Raw genomic sequence first — 10,571 nt, forward strand, 5'->3', positions numbered from 1 at the left:
TTGAGGGACATTTATTTGACCACTTTGAGCATGAAAGAGGGGTTAGTACAAAGAGAAACCCCTGTCCCTGTGAAAGAGTGTAGGGTGGAGTAGCCATGAGTGCTTACAGCCAGAGACTCTTCTAGCTGGAGTGAGGGCTACTAACAAGATAGCCTTCCAGATACACATCTTTAAAGTGGCAGAAGCTGCAAGTTCAAAAGGGGCAGTGGTATGTTTCGCCAGAACAAAGTTCAAAGTCCCACGGAGGAGGGATAGGTTTTCCTTGGTGGTCTGATGTGGAGAATCCCCTTAAGAAAAAGCTTCACCTCTAATCTCGATAAAAAGGGGTGTTTCAATGGGCAAGCAGGCTGAGATGGATGACAAATGGACTTTCACTGAAGAGTATGAAAGATCCGATTTTAGGAATTCACACACGTAGGCTAGAACTAGAGGAACATCAGCTTGGAAGGAGTCTAGCTGCCTTTGAAGACACCAGCTGGAGAACCTTTTCCATTTTGATAATCAGCCTCTCCTGGTAGCAAGTTTCCTGGCCTCCTGCAGGACAGATAGCACATCCTCAGGGTAAAGGTGTCTGAAAGGGATCAGAAGTTTATCACCCAAAGGGTTAAGTCACTGCTTTTCAGACGAGGATGGATGAGGGATCTCTTCTGCTGTGCGAGAAGAGCCAACCTGTGAGGCAGCTTGTGGTGATAGCCCTTGGCAAGAGATAGAACGGGGAACCAATGCTGCCTTGGCCAATAGGGGGTCACCAGCAAGATTTTTAGTTTGTCCCATTGAATTTTCAGTAGGAATTTCTTGACGAGAGGGAAGGGGGGGGGGGAACATGGAGGAACATCCCCTTCCAAGACATTGAAAAGGCATACACTTTTCATGTTAGTGGCAAGGGGAACCTAGAGCAGAACAGCTCTAGTCGTCTTTCTGAGGGGAGGCAAACAGATACATCTGTGGGGTGCCACATTGGTGGACAATGTCTAAGAAAACATCCCTCTATAACATCCATTCGTGATGTTGAGAGAGTGATCTGCTGAGGGCATCTACCTGATGATTATCTTGTGATGGGATGTAGACTGCCTACAGTGTCACATTGTACTGAGTGGCCAGCTCCCATACCTGTACTGCTAGCCTGCAAAGTAGATAGGATCCCCCCCCCCCACTTGTTCATGTACCACATCACTGTGGTGTTGTCTGTGAAAACTTGAAGGGGACCAGGTTGTATGAGCAGGAGGAAGGTCTTTAGAGCTTGAAGCAGAGCAGTCATTTCCCTGACACTGATATATTTTTTCTGGAGGAAGGGCTGCCATTGAGCCTGCACCTTGAGATCATTCATAGTGGCCCCCATTCCTGACCGGAGGTATGTGCGTGCATGAATTGGACTGGCTGGTTGGGCTGTAGAGGGATGCCTGGGCTCTGACCTATTTACTAGATCCACCACCCCAACTCTTTCTTTTGGCAGGGCAGGAAGGGCACCTGTAAATCCAGGGGTGATTGGTGTTGGGATCAGACATTTTTCAAGTACCATTGAAACTTCATGAGCAACCTAACAGGGGCAGCATAGGAAGAATAGCTGCCATGAAGCCCAGATGACAGAGAAATTCCCTGGCAGAGATGTAGGGTGACTAGAAGTAGGTCTTGGAAGAAGCTGGTCAGAGATGTGACCTTGTCTTGTGGTAAGTAGGCCTTCATCAAATCTGCCCTTACTCTGCAGTCCAAGAAGATCTGGTCTTGGGATGGAGCGAGGGAGGACTTCAGTAGGTTGAGAGTAAACCCCAGACTTCTTAGGAGAGACATTGTGAATTGCAGGTGTGCCTGAAGAGTACTTGGCTCTTCTGCTAGGAGGAGAAGGTCATCCAGGTAAGGGTAAATCTGTATGCCCTTTGTTTGGCAGTAGGCTTCTACTGGAGCTAAACACTTTGTGAAGATCCTTGGTGCTGTAGATAAACCAAAGGGCAAGGCAGAAAAGTGACACTGCGAAGATGGCACAGCAAAGTGCAGAAATCGCCTGAAGTCTGGGTGGATGGGGATATGAAGGTATGCCTCCTTCAAGTCCAAAGTGTCCATAAAGGCACTGGGTATCAACAATGGATGAAAGGTTTGAAGGGAAAGCATGCAGAAAGAAGGTACATGCAGGAAGGGGTTTAACAGGGACAGGTGCAGAAAGAAGGTACATGCAGGAAGGGGTTTAACAGGGACAGGTCCAGTGTAGGTCTCCAAGGATCCTTCTTTTTCTGGAACCAGGAAGTGCCTGGAGTAAAACCCTTGACGCTCTTGACCTGCTGCAATCCTCTCTATGGTGCCCTGTAACAGTAAATCCTGGATGATCTGGGGAATCAGGCGGATTTGATTTTTTGGAGGGAGGGGTGTGCGCCTTTTGATACGGGTTTTTCTTGCCAGGTCATAAAGTACCCTTTTCCCACTATTAATAAGACCCACTGCTCTGAGATATTATGTTGCCATAGGGGGAGACAGTGAGAGAGGTGGGTAGAAAGGGGAAGAAGGTGGAGGAGATGTAGGCAGTCACACATTGTTAGCTCTGTCTAGAAAGGACTGCCTGGAGGCAAATTGGGAGGAAGCAGTCCTAGGGGACAAGGGTTTCCTAGCCCTTTTCCTGTGTTTTGAGGAAGAGGAAGGAGCAGGTGCCCTCCTAACAAAGCTTGGTTTGGCAAGGTAGTTCCTGTAGAAGGGAAACCAATAAATGCTTCAGGTCCTGCAGTTCCTTGCTTTTTTCCTGCAAACTTTTGAATAGTTCAGCAGATTGCTTGCCAAAGAGGAACTTATTGTTCAGATGAGCATCCAGGATCTTATTCTTGAAGTCATCATGGAGGAGTTGAAGTCTGAGCTAGGAGTACCTGTGTAATACGGAAGCGGCTGATCTGGCTGAGGCTTCAGCAGTATCATAACTGCATTTTATAGAATGCCTGGCTACCTGTGCTGCTAAAGAAAGCTTAGAAGCAACCTGGGGCGTTATAGGGGAGTCAGGTACAGAAGGGAGCAATGTAGTTGCCTGGGAGACTAGATCTAAAGCATACTTTATCATGTGTGTCTGGCAATTAATGGCCCTAAAGGCCAGGGTGAAGGAAGTGTAGATATTTTTTCCCAGTCTGTCCTTCACTTTACTGTCTTTGATGGCAGGAGGGAAGAGGAAGGAAGCTGCTTGGATTGCTTGTCTGGTGCCACTGCAATAACAGCAGGGTCTGCCATGGGTGGCTTGATGAGGTACTTTTGATCATCAGGGACTTCATAGAACCTATCTTGCCTTTCAGGGGCTGGAAGTTGGGATTCTGGGGTCCTGGAAGCAGAAACGAAGGAATCCAGGTAAGCTGGGATCACAGGGGGAATAGCAAAGGGAGAGGGAGACTCCATCTGGAATAGCTCAAAGTACCATTTTTGTACCTTAGTCATTTGTGTGGCATCCCACTTAAAGTATGCTCTCATTTTGGAGATATCACCTTTGGGGAGACTACCTTCAGGTGGGGAGTCTTCATCTGGAGAACAGTACTCCAGGGCAGAGGCCAGCTGTTTAGTGTAAGTCAGACTCAGAGGAGGAGGAGTCTTCCTCCCAAGTCTGAGGAAGGGGGTGGAACTAGCTGAGGGTAAGCAGAGCAGGAGTACGTGGGGCTGTGGGCCTGAGGGCCATAAAAGCCTAAACCAGGGACTGGGATAAAGTTTGCCAGTCTGGCTGGTCTTCCAGTGGGGTAGACAAATACCTAGTTTTTTGTTTTCTCTTCAGAGAAGACGACTTGGAAATTATTTGAGAAGCTGAAGGCCTAGAGTCAGTCATTGAGCCTGTGGCCAAGAAGCCCTGTTCTGAAACTGAAGGTGGACGTCCAGTCAAACCCGGTTCCCCCTTGACACTGGTAGAGGCCGATGTAGTAGAAACCTCTGCAGATGTGCCAACTGAAGAGGTTAGTGGGGCTTCTGACATGGTACCCGCCGAAGTCGCCATTTCTTCCGGACATCTCAGCTCCTAGACCGGTAGCTAGTGGAACCTCCGACAGAGGGACAGCAGTAGCAGGCTTTGAAACCTTGGCCTTTTTTGGTCACTCCACCTCGACGTCCGGTTCAGTATCCATGCATAGGGCCAAGCGTTTAAGACGCTGGCTCTCCACAAATAATTTAAGGGCTAACAGATGACTGCATAGGGTCTTGGGGACAGATGACTGACGAGTATTACAGGTCTTATGGTCGTGGGGACAGATGACTGACGAGTATTACAGGTCTTACGGTCGTGGGAATGAGCTAAGTAGAAAAGGCAAAGTTTGAGAGAATCTTTGTGCAGAATTTGCTGACCACACTTACATTTTTTTCTTCCTAGATGACATCAGCTAATAAAAAAGCAACAGCAGTCTAAGCCTACAACAAAAATAAAGATTCCCTAATGGGGTACTTATCTGTATCATCTGCCAAAGCACGGAGCGGAATGAGCAAGCAGACGTTAGACTGTGGCAGAGAAGTTCTGAGGTCTGTGCATGCAGACGTCACATTTATGGCCCACGGTTTATGGCCCTGAGTGTGACGTCCCACTCTGACAGCAACAAGACTTAAGCTTTGGTAGAGGAGCCGGACGTTTGGGTCGCCTGAGGCACAGGATCCCACGTGAGAATACTGTAACATGAGAATAGAAGGACATCATCTAACATCCAAACCTTGCAGACTCAATTAAAATTTAGTAACATGTGTCTTTTGCTCTTTGAAAGAAACCTCAAAAACAGGAACAGACAAGTGAGAAGGTGGGAGTTTATGCTGCAGTAATGATGCCAGTATTCAAATATCTATTGCTAAATTGCAACACAGAAGTGTTACATTCACCACAGGAATCACTGCTGAGGAAAATTAATAAAAAATGGGAAGAGTACTAAAGCAGTGCATGTCCTGACCCCACACTCAAGGTGAATAACTTAGCATGCCCAATGGACTGTACTTGAAACCTTGCTCTGACCTTAAGAGAAAAAGTCCAGTTTGTAGGGTATTAAGTGTGAATGAAGGTCCAGACAAGTGCAACACAGATGTGCTGAGGAAAAACATTTCTGAAAAAGGCAGCAGAAGCAGCTTCTGATCTTTTAGAATTGGCGCTGACCTGTCCTTGAAAGGTGTCTCCACAATAATTATAACAGTGCACAATACAGTTAGCCACTTGAACAGTAACTGGATACTAGCTTGCCAAGTATTCCTTGACTGAAGGAGAATAATTTAGTTTGAATTTATGCACACTCCTTAGTGCAGGTTAGGTAGTGCTACCCATCTAATCAAGTCAATCAAAAGTAACAGCCTCTATTCTGAAGTTTAGGGAAAAAACTAGCATAGAAAGAGTGACTGTGGTTCTTTGCTAATTCAAAAGCATCTTGGGCAAACACAAATTGGTGTCAAGGATACTCTGTTCCACTGAAAAATTGTGTAGGGCTCTGCTGCCATCAGGGTCTGCCACTCAGACTCCCTGAGAATAATGGGAATAAATCACCAAGAAAACTGTTTGCCACAACAGTAACATAAAAGCACAATCACCGTTTCAAAAGGAAGGTTTGCAAAGTACTCCAGAACAGCAATCAAGTCTACGAGTAGAGCTGCTGGGTGGTCTAAAGTATAGGGCCCCCTTCGGGGGAAATCTTAACTAATAAAGATTAAGTAAGGATTAAGCTCATAAGCAAGCATGATGAAATGGCAGACAAGTGCAAGCTTAATTAAGCACAAGTCAACCCTGCACTAAACAGAATGTGTAGTCAGGCAAGGACATGGTGAAAAGAAGCTTCTTCAGGGGATGTGGCAAGAAAAGCCAGTCTAAAAATATCTTCTATTTACCCAAGTAGGATTTCAGTCTTCCTTATGAATACACAGCACTTTTCAGAAGAAATTCTAGCTGTGAGGAATCCGGCACCTACACCACAGACAATTAGCTGATGACCTCAAAGTATCAGGTGTACCAAGGTGTCCTTGTGTTGGGCCAGAGTGTTTGAGACATGAGTCTAGGATTTACTAGGTGCCATTATGCTGGATCATTAATGTACAACTCAAAGATAAGAAGTCCCTACACCCTTCTTCAAATAAAGAAACAAGTTAAATCAAAGTTGCCATGAACATAATGAGGCTACTACTATTAGGTTTTCTTATCACTATAGGCCTTTCAGTAGAGCCCCAGACAGGATGGGGTGTAAGACGATGTACAGAAATGCCCCTTCTCAGCTCAAGAAGAAAGTACTTGTCACAAAGTCTTGTCTGCATGGAAACCATGAGCAAAACCTCTTGATCCAGCACTGATGACAAGATCTGAAGAGGTGGATCACAAGACCTCCATGCTAAGTGCCACTTAAGGGACTTGAAAATCCCTGGATCTAGCCTCCATTTGTAGAAAGTGGTAAACTGTTTATTTAGGTGGTCCATCATTGCATTTTGTTCTAACAGGATGTAAACCACCTGGAGGAAGAGGCCCTGAAGAACAAATTTATCTAAGAATAGTACTGCCAAGCCTGCACAACTGAATTATGGTGGTCCAAGACCTGTTGTATCATACAACTCTGGTTTTCTCTGTGACTGTGTATGCATGTGCGTCTGGCACAAACATTTTTTGAAGATATAAAAGGCACAGGTTAATGCCAGTATCAGTAGTGTTTGACAGTGTGGCTCTGAGCTTTTTAATTCCAGCTATTCAAGACTTTGAAGCATCTAATATGTCCCCCCTTCTCCCCATGCAAGGACTGATGCATCTGTTGTCAGTGTTTCATTATTGTGGGAGCGGCAAAAGGTATTCTCCAGATATATAACCACCTGAACAATCCACCAATGGAACATCCTGTGAAAAGAGGGCAGAATGAGTAGGGTTTTGCTCAAGGTGTACAAACGCTGTAGCCACCAGTTCCTTATGTACCAATGGATCTTCCTTATATGGAGATTAACCAAGTAGCCATAAGTACAGAAGCCAACATGTACCACCACTTGCAGAAATTCCATTCCCACCAGAAAGCTTCTCCTGGCAAAGTTGAGAAAACTGTAGTGAGAAGGAAAACTCCATCCAGAGGTAACAATAGTTTGCTTCATGCTATTTTCTAGCACTTCTCACAGAAAGGTCTGGGAAAAGGCTCATCTACTGGAAGCTGACAGATCTCTGTGTGAGACAAAAGGTGACTTGATTCAGTGCTGCCCTGTGCTACTCATGGAAATGGCCCTGAATTAAGCAGTCAATCTAGTATAGGTAGATGTGTATCACCTGAAGAATGAGATGTGCTAACACGAGATAATCATGTGCTGAATACACCGAAACTAGTAGACAGCCCATATGAAATGGATGCAAACTAAAACAAACTGTTGTGATCCTACGAAGAGCCTTAGACTCCAAAAACACTCCTCAGTCAGTTGCTTTGAAAAACAGGACAGGTTTAATGTGGGTCTCCAAGGACAGTAATCTCTCAGGACCCAAAGTTGTCTGGAATTAAACCCTGTTAACTCCTCTCCTGGCAGGATCATGTCTATATATAAGTAGATAAGCAGCCGATGCAGCACTGGTCCTAAAGAATCCATGGGGTTCTCATGAAGGGTGGCAGTTTCCAAATTCCATTTTATCTTGATGCAATCCGCTTCCAAAATCCTGCTGAAAAACAGTCTCCCACCTACAGACATTTTTTTTGTGTGTGTGTGTGGGGGGGGGGGGGTCTACAAGACAGTACTGCTGCTGTTTATCCTAAACAAGAGGTCAGCTATTCATCATTTCCTCATTAACTCTACCCTACTGTATGACCCAGTAACTTTCTTCTTTTCAATAACGTTCATGAAGCCTTTCTTTTTAGATTAAGTTCAGCTTTGCAAGGATAAAGAAGGACCAATACTTAATGGTTAAATTTGTAACATACTTGGGGATGTCAAGATGAAACACTTGCTTCATTTTGATAGCCTTCCCCTTCTCTTCAAGTCTTTCTCCTGAGAAAAGGGTCTGAAAAGTAAACACTTACTCAGAGAGACAAAAGAACTAGTGTCTTACATCATTGTGAACAGGACTACATCCTAAGCCATGCATGTTTTTAACACTGTCCCTAAAGCAGCAACGCTAGCAGATAAATCTGTCATCATACCCACATTTGACAACATGCTTGCTTACTTTTGGAAGGTCTAGAACAGTTTATCTAGCCTCATCACCAGACTAGTGTCCTAGATGGGTTCTGCCATCTTGGTTTGTTTTAATATGTCCTTACATAAGAGGTTGGAAATCAACTGCCCTATAACCCACTACTGCAGAGGCATATACCTTTTTGGTCCTGTAGTCTGTCTGGGTTAATACTTGCTAAAGTAATGCTAGCAGACGCCAGTCTTAAGTCGCATGTAGCCCAACAATCACAGAATCAGCTAATGTATTTTTAAAAATAACCCTTCTTCTTTCTTTCTGTAATGGTCACGTTTCCGGATGTTAGGAGGTTGTCAATCTGGCTCAAGGGATGCAAATTTTAACAACATATCTGAAAGGTCTGAAAAAACTATAAGGGATAACATTTTCTGGGTTCCTATTAGATGACCGAAGATGCATTCTATCGAATGAGTCTTGGTTGAACTTAAAACAACGAAAAGGCAAAATAGCGAAGCAGCTTTAAGCGAATTTTTCCCAGGGAAAGAATTTGCTTGGCCACTTCCATTACTTTGCCGTTTTCGGCACTGTAACTGTGATCTCAGAGTTGGTATATGTAAGTAGGGGGGGGGATTGCTGTTCTGAGCTTTTGAGATTGTAAGCTTTCGCTTACATGGGGTCGATTATTAATCGTTCGCTTTAAGCGGTTGATGATGCAATATAGACCCCATTTTTTTAGGCTCATATGCCAGCAGCTTGAGTTCCAGTACCTCTTATAGGAATCTAGCTTCTCCTTTGAATACCTACTTGAAATGTGTCCCCTGGCTCAAGAATAAGTATTTTTGGTGCTCTGGTGAGGCTTTGCAATTCTTAGCTCTACTTATTTTTATATATGAACAATACTTTCAGTTTAACATGGAGTAATGCTCCCAGAGGCACAAAAGATACTGACGGTGGAAATCCTTTAACAAGATCCATCTGCCACAGGTACATGGTGATTCTTTTTCTCCAGGTGCTATCATCTACCTCAGAAAACCTAAGAAATACACACGCTCCAGAAAAAAAATCCTCAGCATTGATCAACAGGCAAATACCACTATATGAATCCTTGATCAGACAGATGGACAGAACATCCTGATGAAGTGAAAAGAACAAATGATGGAGCCATTTCTCTTTCTACCCAACATCAGTTCAACACTCCTAGCTCTGGGATAGCCAAAGTTCCAAAGTCAGGCTAGAAGGGAGAGATCCATCTTACCAAATTATGATTTTTCATAATGATATGGTAGCAGTGATCGATACAATGAATTTCCTCAGTATTATGCTGTGGGCCATAGTGCAACAAAAAAACACACCTGTGGTGGACTTTTGTAATGATTTGTAGGTCTCAAATACATGATTCACTTAACAGTGACATATGAAATACAGGGAAAACTAGAAGGAACTTGGATCCTAGGGTAGTAAGCCACTTAAATGAGTGAGAAACCCTAGCGAGTGCTGGCAGAGCCACATGAAGTACCAATGCAGCAGAGCTAGACAAACTACTACCTGCTAAAAAGGCTCTTGGAAAGTTTACACTTCAAAGGACCCCTCAAATTAAAACCACCACAATGACTAAGTAATTAACAACAAAACAAAAACCAAAAACTGAAACTAAAAAAAAAAAAATCAATCATTTCCTTCAAGTTAGCAATACATTAATGGGAATGAAAACATACCTGTTAACTCTTCTAGGGCATTTCTCTGGTTTGATATCAAGTTCATAATGGTAGATGTCAATTTTTGGAATGTCCATCTCAAAAAAGTTGGCCTGTAGTTTAATTGTTCTTCCAGCTGTACCAAAATCTGGCCGCATTGGGGGCTTGAAGGCCACTGTCTGTATGGGTGGGGGAGGAGTAACAACTACAAAAAAAGAGAGAATGCAAGCAAAGCATATTACATGGTGAACATAAAATGGCATAAATCTAGACATTTTTAAGATTAATACTTTACATTCAATAATGCAGAGCTTTGGGGGGGGCGGACCCTGTGGGTAGTCCAATAAACAGCTCCATGCAATGCAGTGATACCTGTACAAATCAAGGTAAGTACAGTTGTGCAAGTTAACGTACCGTCATTAAATGTTCAAATAGATCACTGCTGCTGAAGCCACAGCTACATGGAGCATTTCCTGCCAAGATTATCAGATGTCCAGATGGTATACAAAGCTCCAGGCTCCTTCCTCACACAATATATGTACTCCCTTACCACAGGAATATCTGCTGGTATGAAAGTCATATAGGTGTGCCAAAACTCAGGCTTCCTTCTTCAAAAAGAGAGGCTGAAGTTTAAAACTCTAAAGAAATTGAGTCATGTCAGAAGAGCAGAAAGAAAGAGGAAGACCCCACCCTGGGCAGTGCAGGAGAAAGGGGGTGGGTGGTAGGAAAGAGGAGTGGTAGTACCACAGTAAGTTTCTTTACACAACTATATTATGTTTTTCATTAGATCACTGCTGCAAAACCATACCTATATGGGACAATTGCAAAAGCTA

General features: G+C 44.0%; 1 protein-coding gene across 2 annotated transcripts in view; it reads right to left on the reverse strand.

Moving 5' to 3' along the window:
* The window catches only part of AGO2 (argonaute RISC catalytic component 2), a 2,267,075-nt gene that overhangs the window by 1,919,776 nt on the left and 336,728 nt on the right, over positions 1-10,571 (reverse strand). For both annotated transcript variants that reach the window (XM_044067244.1, XM_044067245.1), the window contains exon 2: positions 9,760-9,943. In XM_044067244.1, coding sequence (XP_043923179.1) covers positions 9,760-9,943 — 184 coding nt within the window. The remainder of the gene's footprint in view (positions 1-9,759; positions 9,944-10,571) is intronic.

This window comes from Protopterus annectens, chromosome 3.part1 (assembly GCF_019279795.1).
Source record: "Protopterus annectens isolate FY-2018-M chromosome 3.part1, PAN1.0, whole genome shotgun sequence".
Lineage (NCBI taxonomy): Eukaryota > Metazoa > Chordata > Ceratodontiformes > Protopteridae > Protopterus > Protopterus annectens.